Source organism: Temnothorax curvispinosus, unplaced genomic scaffold (genome assembly GCF_003070985.1).
Source record: "Temnothorax curvispinosus isolate PA1 unplaced genomic scaffold, ASM307098v1 QBEX01006128.1, whole genome shotgun sequence".
Taxonomy (NCBI): Eukaryota; Metazoa; Arthropoda; class Insecta; order Hymenoptera; family Formicidae; genus Temnothorax; species Temnothorax curvispinosus.
Window position 1 is genome coordinate 96,179 of NW_020215908.1, and position 17,880 is coordinate 114,058.

The 17,880-nt window shown below is 40.8% G+C and overlaps 1 protein-coding gene across 1 annotated transcript in view; it reads right to left on the bottom strand.

Annotated features, from left to right (window-relative positions):
* Positions 1–17,567, bottom strand: part of LOC112455487 — a 57,070-nt gene extending 39,503 nt beyond the window's left edge. The window contains exon 1 of the mRNA XM_025017442.1: positions 15,825–17,567. Within this exon, the coding sequence (XP_024873210.1) occupies positions 15,825–15,944 (120 nt within the window). The 5' untranslated portion in view covers positions 15,945–17,567. The remainder of the gene's footprint in view (positions 1–15,824) is intronic.
* Between the last annotated feature and the right edge of the window lie 313 nt (positions 17,568–17,880).

A 17,880-nucleotide genomic window follows, 5' to 3' on the forward strand; every position in this document is an offset into this window, starting at 1 on the left:
AGAAAAGCGTGTGGTGCGACGATTTTAGTATCCAGCACCACGGGCGAGATGGTTCTCGCGACTCTCGTGCAAAACGTCAAGAATAATTCCTTATTTCTATCTGAAATAAAATTCCGCGTGCCGAAGGATTTGATTAATTTTTTTCAGAATCCCCAGAATTGAGAAATTCGTCTTTCGATACATCGATGTGTCGCTTTCTCGAGTAAACGTTCCAATCTCGGGCATTTTCGAAAGGGAAAAAATACGCGAATTCCGCGTCGCCGCGGGAAGCCTCGTTTTGACGTTGACTGACGAGGTAGTCGAGCGAAAAGTCGCGCGTAGGAATACCGGAGACTCGAAACCGCAGCGAATCCGTGCAGTTAAAAGCTCGCCGCTCTTTTCGTATACGGCTTGGGAAACGTTCCGCGAATGCACTCTCTCAGCTCGGATTCTCCAAACTCGTGGAATTATTCTTGCGCGGAATTATTCAACCTCCTGCTCGTCGGTTGTTTACCCACGCCACAAATACATGCGTGTACGCATGACTCCGTTATTAGTATGTGCACGTGCGTCAACCAAATAATTAACCTCTCGATATAGTTCTAGTCAACATGTGTTGTATGTATATGTGTGAAGAACATTTATTGCATCGCACGAACTAACATAATCTATTATGTTATTCGCATCTTTTATTTTCTTCGTTCTTTAAAAGTTTCTAAAAGTAACATTTATACTTGAGTTTGCTATTATTGCCTTTCCTCACCTTTCTAGATCATAGTAATATAATTCCTCACTTTATTATATTACAAAGTATATTGTCTTTATTTATTATTAGACTTTTTATCTTGATTAGCAATGCAGAATTTAGATCGCACGGGGCAGTTTCGAGATATTCTGCGCGGTACTGCAACAATTCGTGAAAGTATTTGCGTTAGTACATATCTATAAATTGAAACCGTACGGCTACTTTCGCGAGCCACTATATTTTATTTGCTCGCGAACATATCTGCCGTTGAACTTTTTTAACTAAATTTACGTTATACACAAAGTCCAGGGGGCGCGGAAACTGTTGCATTGTCGCCGAGTATAAATTTAACCGTGGAGAGGAAGCGCGCTCCCGCGATATCCAGCAAGACAGTATCTCTCAAATAAAGTCTGTACTTTCTATTACGTATATTGTGTTCCACAGTACACGCGCGTCTCTCGCATTACGATCGACAAATTTCAAATTCATTTCACCGTCTCGTCGCATTCCATCAGTTGACAATTTCTATCGAAACGTGAAAGCGTTCTTATATTTCGAAACATTGATGGATAGCGAGGAGTACATGAGTGTACGAGACATTCGTTCTTCCCAAAGCATCGCGCAGAAAAGAGTTCTGTTCAGCACGGTTTTCAACAGCCTAACATTTTTATTTCTAAATTTTTTTGCACGTTACATTTCTATTTTCAAAATTTTATCGCGCACTTCTATTCTCGGAGTTTTGCTGATTTAAGGTTGAAATAAAAAAGTATGTAATTACACGCTTCATTAAATATTACCATCATCAAAATTACATGATTATTTCTCTAAGCGATATTGCTGAATTATTGATGATTTTCTCGTGGAAGTACAAACATATTTTGCAGATCAAAGAGTTACGAGCGTGCTTTCAACGCACAAAAGCACCAGCGGTTTAAAACAACATTTCATCAGGGCAAACAAACAAACGCTTTCATAAATATATTAATCTTGCTTATGTGTGCGACATCATCTAGCTGAAATCTTCTCTGAGCAGCTTGTGAAAGTATGCATTTCTTTTTCGGCGTCGCGGCAAGACGCATGTCACGATAGCGTGCTTCTGCTTCAGAAAATATAGTCGCCGACTTGCTCGCTTTGTTTTTCAGGTCAGACAACGCGGATCTTGAATACAAACGAGCTCGGCACCCTGTCTGTCGCAGAGATACATATTCCTTCGTCGCATCCGTACAATGACGGGCAAATATGAGCAAACTTTCTTCAAATTCGAATGTTATAGAGACAGCACAGACGTGTGTTTCACGAATATACGGTGATACAAAATATTATCTCTTTACATACGAATTTAGAAACTTGGGGACTTTTAATCTCAAATTCAAAATTCCTAATTTGTAAAATTCTCGGAGAAAAAGATTCCCTCTTTTAAACCAAAGTTTCCCCCTTTAACGTAAGGAAATTGAAATTACCAAAAACGCTTCACCGATAAGATTTTTATAACCGCCTTCGAGAAGAGCTTACACAGCACAAAAACGTATTCGATCGTTTTATCACTTCATTTTCTGTCATTTTATTAGAAAATTGCGCAAATGCACATTCCGGAACAGGCGTGTGCATATGAAATAACGATCGCGGCACATCTGCGAGCATACGTTGTCACAACGTCAGACCGGGATGTCACAAGTGTGGTCTCAGGAATATTTCCCTCGTTCTCGTGCGACGTTTTCACCGTTGTCACGGAATCTTGAACAGCCGCGAGAAAGCTCAGAGTTTCGGTCGTATAGACCGGGGCACGGCATGCACGGAAAGTCACGCCGAAATTTCTTATGAGCCTCATGCCTCGGATATCCACCACCCGAGAAGTTGTCTCGAGGATGCAATCTTGAAATGCAATGTTCTACCGCGAGCGAGAACGAGGAAGGCGGCTTACGTATATTATGCGCTTACGACCGCTTTATTAATGCCACCTCTGTATACTTGCGGAGGGAAGGAAAGATTCCCAGGATGCGCGTATTCTGATTCTCGTGATCTCTCTGTCATATTTGTTTTTATCTCTTCTGGCGATTTAGGTTGCAGTCAAAGTTTTTCTCTTTAAAGTTAAAAAAACTTTTCAAATGTAACGTCCTTTTCAAATGTGACGTTTTTTTTTTAATGTAACTTACATGGAGTTATACATTTGTAAGGTCTTTTAATCTCACTAACGATAAGAAGCTAAAAAAATAAAATAAAATATATGCCACAAAAATATAAACTGAGCTTAATTTTTTTAGCAAAAAATTTGTTGACATATTTAATTTTGAGAATTTCAGACTGTATTAACAGATTAAGACGTAAGAAAATATATTTTCAGATTATAGATTAAATATTATTCTTAAACTATTGATTAAACACATAAATAAATACTGAATTAAATACGTCTGGTTCAAAAATTTTAAGCAAGTTTTCGATAAGATTAATTTTTCAAAAATTGATTAACGCCAGTCTCTCACTACTAACCCTTTTTTCCATCTGAAGTATACTATAATCACATATTATCGGATTATTACATTTTTAAATCCCGTAATCGCATGATTATTTTTATCCACGTAAATTTCACGTTGTATATCCGTAAATGCGTACATGCATCATGATACTGGATAGCCTCGAGAGGCTTTACCCCAAGGTATAATAAAATGTTCTTTTTCATACGTCGCACACATACACAGATACACATACACACTCTCCCTCTCACACACCGACTTGCACGAGCGTGTTAAAACGATGATGAAACAAAAAGCAATGCCCGTTCATCTGTAGGACTTCCGGGTCGATCGTGATCGATCGGGAAAGAATCGCAGGGGCTTTGCGCTGCCGCTCTCTCCGCATGGAGAGCTAGGGATAAAAAGGGGGACGTTTCTTACCCTGTCGCAGCAGCAAGTTAACCGCTGTCTGGAAAACGTTGAAAAACTTTCTTTCTTAACGTAAGAGAGATACGGACGAAGTGCAGGTCTTGCGACGGATCGCGAGCTCGTTTCTGTACTATCGAATCGTCGTCTCTGTTCGTCGTGAATTGACTCTCGTCAGATTTTTCCACGCGGCTTCAACCGCGCGAGAGAAAAAGCGGTTTATACACTTGCAGACAACCGATTACGTAATTCCTTCGCGCAACGGCAGCAAGAGAAAAATATGCAATTAGTCTCAAATTTATATCAAAGTTATCAAAATTATTATTAATTATAGAAAAAATTTATAATTAAATTTGTAAGATTAAAGACATTTTAAAATTATATAATTTGATTAATTATATAATATACCTAAAGGTATATAGCGTTTTAACTTAGCTTCTTGTTACGTAAAAGATTTTCTTTTTCTTTCAATCTCTCCCTCTCTCTCGCGAGGGAATCGATGCGAAATACCATCTTCTAACTTATCCCACTTTTGTCTGAGAGAGGAGGTCCCCATCAATTCTTCATGAAATCTAACCGGGCGGAAAACAATAGGATTGTCTGGTTTTGCTGAAATTTTGATGTCGCGCATAAAGTAGATAAAATGTTGCACGATTCTTGACACGAAAAATGCGAATATCTATTCCATTTCTAGTAAACCTCGTAAACTGCTGCGAAACTTGAAGATTTAATCGTATTAAATATATCTTATAACTTTACATTTCTAGTTATACGCTTTTTAGTGAGACACAAATTGGAATCGACGATAACCAGATTGCCAATCAAGATACAAGAAGAAGAAGAAGAGGAAGAAGAAGAAGAAGCTGCAGCCTTCTCGTTTACGTGCTGCTATAGGAAATTTGATCAAAACTTATACCGTCTCGCAGTAAAAGTTAATCAAATGTTAGAGTTCTCGCTTTTTTTTTACGTCACGTTTCATTTCACGTCAACCTCATTTCTCTTACGTACGTATAACGCGTTAGCCTCCGTGAATTACCTGTTCAACGTTCTTCCTGTGCGTGCGCGGAAAGCACGCCATCGGGACGACTAATCAGAAGTTTCACGGAACATTTGCTATCGTTTTATATTCGCAGCATCTTCCTGACCTCGATTCCTACTCGACAGCTACCGCGCGATCGATCATTCACCCAATACATATTATGTAAGAGAGTCCATCAAACTGATCGGTGACGCACCTACTATTTCTGCGGGTATCAAATGGCGCGGGAAATAAAAGTTCATTCAATAGAGCGCTTTTGTTCTTGCCCGCTGAACATATTATTACCTAACAAAACTTTTGCGCGCGTACAAGCTTTTAAAATATCTCACCAGAAACAATTGTGTCTCGAAATTATAAAATACAAAGTAATTTTCGTTGTTCTTTTTAAAATTATTATGAATTTATATTGATATTGGTTGCCATATAATTGCAAATGTTCAAGCAATCCTATCATGTAGTTATTAATTTATCAAATAATCGCGCTAACATATTTGATTATTGAATAATCAAATAACATGCTACGCAATACTATTAAATGCTAGATTAAGTTAGATTTGCTTTAATTGTTACGGACGTAACGTACGGACTGTTACGGTTTGTAGATATTGAATTGAATATTGAATTGGATATTGCAATAATAGTGTCAAAGAGATATCAGTCGTTATTAAAAGTATATGCATTTAACTATCCGCACAAACGCGTGAGATTATCAATTTTGACAAGACTTTCAGGACCACGTTTACATAATCACGTTTTATTGCCACATTCTAATTAGCGTATACATAAAAAGTTATCTTTAGAGACGGCCGATAAAAAAAATCTCTCGCCAATGAAGACATCCGCGAAAGTGTAGCTCTCCTCTGATCTCTGACGGTCATAAATCTCGGGGAAAAGCCACTGCCTGGATTCTCCTCGGCTTTAAAAGCGAATTTAAAATAGATTTCGCAGTAATCGCCCGGTATCCCGCTTTGTTCGGAGCAGATAGTTACGACGAACAGATCGCGCGCAATCCAGCCGTCCTCGATATCTATCCATTGAACGCGACCTCGACTCAAGGTACGCGTAATTCCCTCCCACGTAATGCGCGCGATAATTATAGTCTTTATCAGCTAGAAAATATCCATAGCGTACTGCATAAAGGATTCTGATGTAACGGTATTTACCGAAACTGCAAATAAAAGCACAACGTAAAAACATACATAACGTAAAAGCATAACGAGGTTTGAAAAACAATTAAACGGACGTGTCGCCTACGGCTTATAAATTGAACATCGTACGACAATATTGAGACGACGATCGTGTTATCGTAAGTGTAATTGTGAAGATATATTTTATGTGAAATATACGGCCGTCTCCGGACAATCGATTCATCGCGGCATGGGCTTTTATTCAAACGCGGCGAACACGCGTCGAGACGGGATCCAAAGTCGCGTGCGACCGGGGAGGAGGTCCTCTAATAAATCTCCTCGCAATCCCGATCGATCGTAAATCGCCGGTCTACAAAGAAAAGCGGGCATTTCCGCCCAGTGGCACGGAAACATTGGATTCCTTTCCACGGACTCGAAAAGGGAACCCCGCGGACGCGGCGGCCGCGGCGATGCATCGGAGCGTTACATCGGGGTGGCCGTTGTATCCATTTCACGGAGGAACGCGTTGTCGCGGTGGCTTCTACATAAGGACGAACGCAACGCGGCTGCTTTACGCTCGCCGTATGCTTTTTAAACAGAATTTATGTTAATCCGTTCGCTCGCTCGACCGGGTAAATGTATCGCGAATCTATATGTAGTAGAGAGAGGATATTTTTGGCGAACTTCGAACGGGTAAATCCAGAGGATTAATCGCGGACCGGTGTACAAAACGCACCGCAGCATGTAGGATTCGAGTTCTGTAAGGCCGATAAGACAACGATATTTCTTGCAAAAATATTAATTGCATGCATAGAAACTCTGAAGAAAATAATCGCGTAAAAGGGCATATTTTATATAAATAATTTTAATGTGTGTAATATAATAATTATATTTCCCACAAAATTATTAATTACATAGAACTCTAATTTTTAATCTTATTTCTAAAGAAAATACTGATACGTTATTGTAGTTTATTCAAATATTAGGTGTAAAATAATAATTATAAAAGATATATGACACAATATTTTACATATTCGTAAAGTATTAACTAAAGTCTGTATTCGCCGATACATCACAGGAGTTTGACATTTTTTTTATCACGGAAAACACAAAGTGACAAATTCTCAAAACATTGCATCCTAAAATATTTCTGGTTTTATCTGACCTTTTCTGAAAAAGCGAGACTGAAAGAAAGAAAGAAATTCATAGAGATTTCGCTGTCTGGTGTCAATCGACAAAATCTGAGGATGATGAAACGGAATACGTTGTTGAGAAATGTTATACGTTAAAATAGTTATATAGTATATATGAGTGTAACTCTGTAACTCATATAGCAAGTTAAGTAGAGCAGGTTTAGCCACTTTTAAGTTGCAAACGCATTTAATCAGAGTTTGATTCGGGTAAATGTATTCGATCGGAATTTGATTTGTGCGGGTGTGTACCACACTTGATGGAACCAAGGAACAAGTTACGGCGAATTCGAAGGACGAAATTGGGAACATCAAGTTGTTCGAAATTAGAAACTTTCGCTGTCTCAATATGGTGGTCGTAACACCGTAATCCAGTAATCCTGTAATACTTCATGTTAAACTAATATGCAGAGTAATCCTATATGTTAGTCCTAATATATAAGATAATCCTGTATTAGTATCAATAAATGCTGCATGGAAATTTATTGATACATTAAATACTATTTGGAACTAATCGTATTAAAGTATAAAAATTATACTTACCAAAAGTTACATTAAAACATGTATTTTTTTTTATATTAAACCTATAGAAGACTAGTTTTACTCCTAGAATAAAAATATCTAATTACACATTTCAATTTTAAATTAAAATTAAAATTGAAATACGATTTTTTAAAATCGGGATAAAATTATATTTTGAAGACGACTATCCTATGGATCATATTTCTACGATTTTAAAACTTGTACAAAAATGACGTAATAGAATATGGAATTATATATTCGTTTATACATTGGTCGTCTCTTTCTGTGCCGCAGAAAAGTTTTACGTATTTGCTTCAGTTCTCTCACTCTTAACACAATTTAAATCTTTTCTTGAGAACTAAGTTTTAAATATTAAAATTCTGACAATAAAAATCCATTTAAAATTAAAGGAGAGTGACGGGTTTCAATAGAATATACTTGCTATATTAAACCACTCTCGTAAGATTGTCGCATTTATGCCTCCTGTAATACGCGACACGCGTGCTTAATAACATGCTAAACCGTTGAAGGTCTAAAGAACTCCGCAAAATGGCGCGCGGACAGGATCGGATTCCTTCTCTCATGGGGGAAAATTCCCTGGAATGCAGTTACAGATGCATGTGACACGACGTGAAAATGCAAGCTTCCGCGTAACTCGAGACACGACGACGTTGTCACTCTGTGTCCGAAATGTGGATCTTAACATGATTCGTAAACGCTCGTTTATCTTATAATACTATAAGACGTTTAAACATAGGATTTATTGCGACTTTTTCCAGGTAAATCCCCGTGAACGTACCAGTGTAATCTCTGAAAGATTGAAATAACTTAAATCTATCATGATGGATATATTCCGATCGTGTCGTCGCGTCGTAGATTTCGACAGTGAAATACGATATATACATACCGATAGTGCCAATAATTTTCACAGCTGCCGTTATTATTCGTTATATTATCTGACACCAGCAGACATTTTCATACGATATAATACAGAGTGCCATAACTTTATCCCTCTTTGACGTTTGCATTTGGACAGACGGTTTATTGCGACCGTGCCCTTTTTGCATGCGCGCGCACGATCATTTTCGATATCAGCTGATGCACCCTTTGACGAAGGAAAACGTTGTTATATACCCAAAACTGAAAAAACGATATCGCGTTGCTTTTTTTTCACGGAAAAAGAGGGAGAGAGAGAGAGAAAATAGGCCGGCTCTTTTTCACCTCGTGGAAAACTGCCAACGCGGGGGCATGCTCGCAATTATGAGTGCACCGGCACGTTGTTGGAACCAATTCAACGCCCGCAACAGCTTGCCCGTAATTCCGGCCGCGACGGCGTGCCCGGCGTCGCTTTGCATTCAGTTCGTATATTTCCAACGGAATTAATGTTAATCGCTAATAGCGGTGGAAAATTGGAAAGCCCGCGATGTAAAGAGTACGCCCGAAAGTTTCGGGTTGCTGACGCGACACGACGCGCCGATTTTCCACGGCGTTCTTTCAGTGGCTGCGCCTCTCCGAAGCGGAAGCGGATTACCAGCGTCGCTTTTCGAGAGTGCGTCGTAAAAAGCTTCTTCCAGGTTGATAGACAAGCCGGAAAGGCGAATGGCGGGAATAGAATGGCGCGAGAATTGTGTATCGCGCGCACGAAGGCTTTATTAATAATAAAAGCGACGAAGGGTTTTGATGTTTAACTAACGAGAAACTGTCTGTTACGTTTCATCGTGTGTACCATGTGACAGGGGATCGTTTATCATCGCGGAGGTACCTTCCTTTGAGATAAATGACACCTTCATTACGTGGAACATCTAGATTTACACATCTAACTTATTTTAAATACACAGCACGGAGTCGAAGCTTATTCCTCTTTATTCAGAGACGGAAATTTTCGATGAATTATCGATAAGACCGGAGGTTTTACGTGAAATTTGTATATACGCGAAGTTTATAATGGAGATCTGCGATGTGCATATTTTTACATGAATTCACGAGCTTTAAGCTCAAGTAAACTTTAGAGAATACACGACAATCCACAGTTATTTAACCGAACAGAGTTGAAATACGTATTCAAACTTCAAAGGGTTTGCTCGAGACGAAGGATTCGTTCCCAGAAGTTCTGCAGATACGGGATATGGGCCGAAAGAGAAAGTTCGCTCCCTTCTTTCCCTTTCCCCTCCCATCCCTCGGAAGTGCAAATGCATGCGTCGCTGTACAAAGCAGAGGGGGTGGGCGGCGCGGGCGTTTTGCACTGCAACAGCTTGCCCATAAGCCGTCTCTACGTCGCTGTTGCTATAATTTATATTCAGTACGCAGACTTTCGCGTAACCGGCTTACGTGACCCCGTCGTTGCGACGAAATGGAAACGATATGTGCGGAAGAAAGCTTTTCGGCCTCGCCAGACGCGATCTACCGCCCTTGTCGTCGTCTCTCGCCGTTGAACGAGAGCGGGTCTTTTCAAGTTTACGAAACGTTAGTCAAATTGGCCGCGTGGAAAGGCGCACGTCAAGAGGCAAAAAGGCTTTCCCCCCGCCCGTATACGCGACCGGGCGAAGCACGCGAGATCGAGCGAAGTTTCAGATCCCCCGGGCCGCATTAGAAAGGGGATTTCCATAAATAAATGGAAGAGAGCGGAGAGCGCCGGGCGCTTTATGAAATTTCCGAGGCCGCGCGAACAAGTCTCGCTCCCGAGATATTCGCTCCCTCACAAAGCGGCGCGAGATTGCGCGAAAACGACGGATAAACATTTCGACGGGCCGTGATTGTCTCGCACCCTATGGTAACGGATACTTTCGGGAACGGAAGCGCGTGATTAATCGAAGATTATATAACCAAAGATAGGGATTCGCGTTCTCGTTCGGGGTTGCGAACCGAGACACGGGGGAATTTCTGAAGGAACGACGACAGACGAACGGCCACGATTCTGCTCGTTCCGCGCGCTGTGACACATATCATACGATATATGTCGCGACGTTATATTATATTTGCACACTATTATCAGCTCGCACACGTACACTAATCCGCGTTCCATGCACCGGCACGTCCGTACGTCCGCCAGCCGGAAAGACGTACAAGCCGGCGACTCGGGGACTCATGACATTTTGAACTTCAGATTAATTTTGGAAAGAAAATTCTCCGCGAAGTCACGTCACGAAGTAACCGGGCGCTTTCGTGAGCTGTCGTGCGCAAAATCCTTATTTCGAAACGATTTTTCGCTTCCGAAAATGGAAATGGTTTGTTACTGGAAATTAATATTTAAATGGAATTTAAGGACGTTCTTTTTTTTTTCCAAGTTAAAACTCGTCCGGCGTGAGAGATTGCACCTTAATATCTCCCCGATTTCGCTGCTTATGATGCAAACACCTGATGCTACTTGCGCAATAAATTCTAAGCCACGCTAATTACTGATGCGAAAAGTTTAAAGAATAAATCCGGAAATAAATTTCGATGTCGTCGGTGAATACCCTTCTCTCAATGCGCCATACAAACGGCACAATGAAAAATGGCCGTGGTTTATTGTCTGCCGCGAAAACTTACACCGAAAGCCTTTTCAACGGAAAGCGCGGAAGAAAGTTCCTTCTTTTTTTTTTCTTTTTTTTTTTACAAGATAACGCCTGCCGTGGCAGCGATTTTGCGTTCGCCGTTACGATGCGGTTGCAGATGAAAGCGCCGCAGATGCAGTTTGCCGTTTCGCTCGCTCTCAACGCGTGACAGACGAACCATTTACAGGAACAGCTTATTTCATGCTATTTTCTATAGAGCGGCTGCCCCGAAATACAGGCGCAACTCCGCGATAATAACGAATTACGTTTCACGGAAAGAATCATTAGACGCTTCTTTTTCTGAAAATATATACTGACAAACGATCTTCTAAATCTAAAAACAGGTACTTACAATTAGAGTTAATTGTTCGCGATGGAAATTATACGTTTTCGTAAATCCGCGAATTGACGAGCATTTTATTTATATTATAAAATGAAAGAGGTATTTATATAGAATTCTAAAGTTTTGATTTATAATTGTATCAATCCTTTCTTATCGCCTGACCATTGATTTTTATCTTTATAGCAACTATTGGCTTCCTGCCATAGATTAAAGAAACAAAAATGTGATTTATTTGGCTATAAAACACGACCCACTCGAAACTATTCCAATGTTTTTCCGCGAACCTTCTCTCTTTCTTTCTTTTTCTCCCTCTCTCTCTCTCTCTCTCTCTACATCCTTCCGCTTTTCTCAAATATAGATATTATTTTTCTACTCCTATAGATTTGGACTTCTTTTCTTGGCTCATTGCACGGCTGTAGGACGCAGTTCATGTAGGAGCCCTGGTTGAAGGACGAAGAGAGAAATCTCGAAAGCTCGCTGCACGATGGGGGCCTTGATAGTATATCATGATATAACGTAAGTCCAGTTCGTGTGGAGGATGTGGAAAAAGATGTAGGAAAGGATAACCTTTTGGACGTTAACTCGACGCTGCATTGAAACGAAGTTGATAAAATAGTTTATGAAATACGCAGGGAGGAAAATTCTGTTAAGGTTCCATCCATGAATGTGTATATTATACACATTCAAGATACATCTCCGCAATTGCCGCTTGCTTCATTCTCTTTCTCTCTCTCTTTCATTTGTATCAAGCACGGTTGTAACCGTGGTATCAAGGGAAGGGAACCAACCAAAGTAATTGAACTCACAATCACGTTTGTTTGAAAATTGGTAGCACGCAACAACGAAATAAAATAAATTCGTGTCGATATAATTGCTACAGAAAAAAGGTTAAAAAGTGTGAAAAAAATTGCTGCAATTTTATATGAACACTTTGGCCCACATTCTAAATGCACGCATTTATCGAAAAAAGTGCGTTCAGAATACGAGCCCTTATATCTTTTAAAACAAGAGCTAAATACATTATTCTTTGCAGACGTTCTTTTAAGTTTGACTATGACTTTATTTATGCTTACGTAAATAATTTACGGAGTTTAGTGGAATTCGTTAAAAAATTAAGTCAAACTTATTTAATTTAAGCTTCGTATGTGGATAAAAATATCGTCCAATGTCAAAGCATTCCTAAGAAATTAAGTCCAATAATGTAGAGATAATCAACTTAATATCACTTTGGTATACAAATTTCCAAGAAAATTCAGTAATTAGCTTTGGCGTGGCACTGATGAGAAAATAAAGTTCTAACTCATTAAATTTAAATCATAAGAACATTTTATTAAAGTTTCTGACGTTGCAGAATCAACTATTTAAGATTCTAAAAATAATCCAAGCGATTTTTGCACGGAAAGGTTCAATAAACTTAAGTATATAAATAAAATATATGCACAATTAAGAATATTTTAACTAAAATTATAATCTATTTTCTTAGATAAACGTTTAACATGTGTTAGAATTATATGTGCTTTATTATTGATCGCCGCTGTTGTATCGAATACTCAGAAAGCGCAGCACCTAGCCACATTAGCGTACGGGTAACCTTGTTCCATTGAAATAACGGCTCTTGAACACGACGATTTAATTCATAACGACCACTTAATGCACCCTGCGTGATGTTCTAAGTCAGCGCGACTTTAATAATTTCACGCATCGTGTGCCCAAAAAGAATCTGATGTATCGAGATCCATACATGTCGAATATTACGAGACATTGGTATTTCGACCAACGAATTGCATAGTTCCATCAAATAGAAATACTCGTAATAATTCGAATTTGAGTACTTCTCAACTTGATAATCTTGTATTCGAGCTGATCGGCTGGCATGACGTATATTTAACATTTTTTTTCTTAGTGGCGTTGTAGCGACGTGTTCTCGCTGCGTATCGCTGCATCAGAGAATTATGCGCGCGGTAAAAAGTGGCTCATTTATTACGTGTACGGCTAATCTCGTGGGATTGGAATTACAAGTCTTGGACGCGCTCGTTTATAAATTATGACCGGCACTTAATGCACTCCGTATGTAACTACATAAGCCGGAGCGGCTCGACAACTTCATAGAGGCAGCGTGCCGGGAACTCGTAATTGTTTTGAATTAACGATACTTTAAGCTGCGCCCAACTGCGAACCATTATGCGGTTCGTCCATAACGATTGTACCGTTCAATTGTAACACCAATTGTATACAGCTGTATACACCGCGCTGAAAAAAAAGGTGATTTAAAAAAACTATTATTTTTACGTCCGTCGTGATTTCGTGGTATTAGGAACTCGTTAGTTCGCGCTCGCGAATTTCGGTCTGTTTAATCACGTAAGTCGCTTTTATTAGTTCAAAAATAGTTGCGCAACTTTTTGAGCTAAAAGTGGCATTTCGTGTACTACAAAAATGCAAATTTGCATACGTCCATTAACTGGTGAAATAAATTTCGGTAGTTTTTTTCGTTAAGGAAGAAATGGTTGACCTGCTTTTTGAGGCCATGACACACAGCGCCTGTTAAATCTGGTTTAATCAATGGACGTGCCATGTTGCACGTACATGCATATATACAGTGCGCGAACATATACATCACGCATACGAACGATACGGTAACAAGATTAGCGTTTTCCGATTTTCTTTTTAGAATGTCTTTAAAATGCATATTTAACGAACAAAGACTCGACTGATCAGATTAAAAAATCTGTTAGCTATATAAAAACCACATTTAAACTTTTAAATGTGAAACACGTTTATTATGCTTTGAAAACTTAATTCACCTGTGTTCTTAATTTTCGTTCGCTTGTACGATAAATATCGATGCTTTGACGTTAAAACGAACATCGTTCTTCCCGCCTCTTTTAGTTTAGATGTAAAATCTGTAGCCAAAGCAAATTGGGTTGGGCTCTGTACATACGCTTGAATGTAACACAAAGGTTCCCGTTTGAAGCTAAATATCACTGAGTTTAACGAGTCTTTTTTTCGACGACTCTTTTGTTTTCTTCCTTCGTTTATATATTACGGTTATTATTTTTTCACTGATAGAACAAATGTTACTTTAAAAACGATACTCCCATTATTAATATTACACAATCAAATTACAAGGGAAACACCGTAATCGCGCGGTCAGGACTGGATCTTGATTGTCTATAATAATATTTTTGAATTTTAAGTGCAATTCCTCGCCTTGGCAAACCACGCGCCGTTACTTTCGGACATAACGCAGTCCTAACCAAAGCTAGAATGGCACATTCACATAATTAAAATATTATTATAGGCAATCAGGATCCAGTCCTGTCCGATTACAACGTTTCCCTTGTAATCTGATTGTGTATCATGTACGGTATTTTCACTTGTTTATTATTAACACTACATTTATCAGGCCCGATATATTTGGATCGGCGTATCCGATTTATTGCAAACTGTGGTTTCAAGTTTTCTGTATTTTCTGATGATTGATTAAAAGGGGCTTATTTTCGCATTTTCGATTACACAGTTTAAATTCTCACGAGCGGCCAATATAATGTTTATGAATAATTTAGTCACATTTATGACGCGTTTAATCATGCATGAAACGCACGTGTCAGACTAGGGCAAATTGGCACGGCGATATAATATTAATAGAGTTTATCCTTATTTAATGAGAGGTGAAAATTAAACAAAATAATTAATTAATGTGAAATCAATGTGTCGCGCAGCAGTACGTGAAATCACGTTGACAAATTTCAATTACACGCGTGTCTAATATCGCGAAAGTAATGGCGCGTTCGTACAACGACATTTTTCTTGTCCGATATTTGCGGCGAAAGTTATATTAAGGCAAATGCATGCCTGGCCGCCACGAGTGATGCTTATGACGCACCGGTGAATTATCGGCGGGCATCGGGTAATGCTCGTGACGGCGAACATATTAAAAGTCTGATATATTATTCCGTTGCCGAGACATTTTATTCGAACGCCATATTATGTATCTGTAACAACCGGACTAATGTTATTACATGTCGCAAAGAAAACACGGATCTTCCGTAATTATCATCTTTTTTCGTGCCCTCGCGCGTTCTCCAAACGCTGCGTATCTCTGACAAGTGTCGAGGATAAGTTAAATTTACAACAGACCCGTAGAAGAGAAAAAAGCCTGTAATTATATAACTGTACTGCAGGAGAATATTAAAAATTACAAAGAATCAGAAGGTATTCGCACACCGTCCTCCCCGGGATAATTTTACGTAAAGAAGAAGCATTTTGCCGCGCGGCGTGCTCTATTTTCAATGTACAAATTGAAACAACGTACTCTGATGGAGCCATTTCACGCGGTGTAATGTATTTCTTCCTGTAAAATTATCCCAAGCGGGAGACGGGGCGCGCAAATACTTATTTTCACCCCGCACTCTGTTATTTCTACCGTGTTTGCGAAACGATAGCGAGCAGTGAGAATGGCAGCGCACGTACCTTGTCGAGGTCCATTTCATCTTGAGCATTGAGTTCTGGACAATTGAAGATCTTCGTATCGATGGCATTATCGCCCCTAGTCAGACCGGCGAATACCAACACCAACACGCACCACTTCATCGTGTTCACGTTAGATCCCGAACTAATTAACCGCGAGCCTTACAAAGCCCACTTACGACGGGCAATTAAACAACGGCTTCCGCACCGCACGGACGTCAGAGCTCTCACTTTTTCCTACCGATTTGGACGTCTCTACTTACGCGCGCGTATGTACGTTGCCCTTTCACGCGAGTGCTTCAGTTACATCTGTTCAATTCTATCACCGTTATCATCGATCCCGTAATGCGTTTCAAAAGAGATTTCTACGGGTGCTCCTCACTTTCGTATTCTTTCATCGCCCCCGTCGAATGATATTTCAAAGTGACTCGAGTATTATTCTCTTCTCTTCTCGTGAGTCACGTTATGCTTCAGTCCTTATGCTCCTTTCTTTTTATTGAAAATGTAAAACGCTTCTTCGCGGCATAGCGATATCACAGTCGTGATCGCCGAGTTGACCAGGTCACGCGATTCCGCTCTGTCCAATTCTCTCTCTCGCTCTCTCTCGCTCACTTGCCTGCGCCTTATCACTATTACACTAGCTGCCCGTCCCGTTCTCGATGCCGAAGCGATTTAACTTAATGTCCAGCGCGCCTATAGGCCGCCCCGCTTTTGACCCGCGATAATCAACGCTCCTTCAGCGCATCGTGCTCGATCTCTCGCGATCTCTCACCGCTTCCAAGCACTTCAGTTTTCTTCAGACTCGCCCGCGGCTTACAGGGAAAATCGGAGTATCAGAGGAGTACGTGGCGAACCAACACCGAAAACTTTACGAGCGTCGCTTCTTCCAGATGTCCATCCTAAGTCGACGACTGTTTCTCGACTGTATGCGTGAAAATCTTCGGCTCTTTATTTGAGAAAACCCCTAAAGTGTGTTGTGTCACTTCACCGGAGATTCCTCCTTCACCTGTCGAACGATTATATCGAGCGACGCGACAAGGGTCGCCGTTGACATGTAGCGATAGCTTCGAAACCCTACGAACGATTGCGCGGAGCTTCTCCCGTGGATGAGATCCTGGAAAGAGGATAGTTTTTCCGGAGGGTGTCCCCTCGCCGGACCCTCGTAGTAAAATCCCCAATAATCAAACCGGACGTTTCCGCCGACGGTTCTTCGGAGATAATTCCCGGAGATACGGGATAGAAATACCGTGGCGATGTAATCGAGAGAAACTCGAAGGCGAGCTCCGGCAATTCCGCGCGGAATGAAGTTCAGTTTCTCTCCCCTCCGATCCGTCGGTTGGATTGCTGCACCGTCGTTTTCAATTTCCGTTTCGACCCCCCTTCGTGACTGCGAAAGCGAGCGGGCTTTCTCGGACAGTCGCAGTATCACATCAACCGTATCCACCGGGCGAGCGATAGACGGATAAATGGAGAGAGGAGACGTATGGGTTACCGTACCGCCTTGTTCCCGCCTCGCGTATATGCGTACGATCGCGTAACGCGATTCGCAACACGTCGCCGGCGCCGCGATGGTAGCCGCGCGATCTCCAGCAGGGAGGGATGTGTACGCGACGAAGTCGGAGGGCACTCTGACGTTCCAGCTGCTCTGTGCTGCGCTGGTCCTCGTTCGGCACAGCACGGCACGCCACGTCCGTCCTTCCTCCGTCGCGACGCCAGAACGAACGGAGCGAGAGAGAGAGAGAGAGAGAGAGAGAATGAGAGAGTGAGTGGGGAAAGCGGGGAATAACGACGGTGGGCGGAAGAACGACGGAGGATTGTGAGGGAATCTGTGAAAACGGAGACAATGTGAGATGGTCGACGGGACTGTTACTCCCCGCCGTTCGCTGTGGGATTGTGGTCGTCTCGTGGAACCCCGTTATCGCGCGATAAAGATGTTGCAAATTACGAGATACAAACGGGAAGGGATAAATGCTGATTGAGGGAAATAGAAATCGACCTGCGGACCTTTTGGAACTTTATACCGATACGCGCAATTCGCGAGAGAATTTGAGTTTTATTT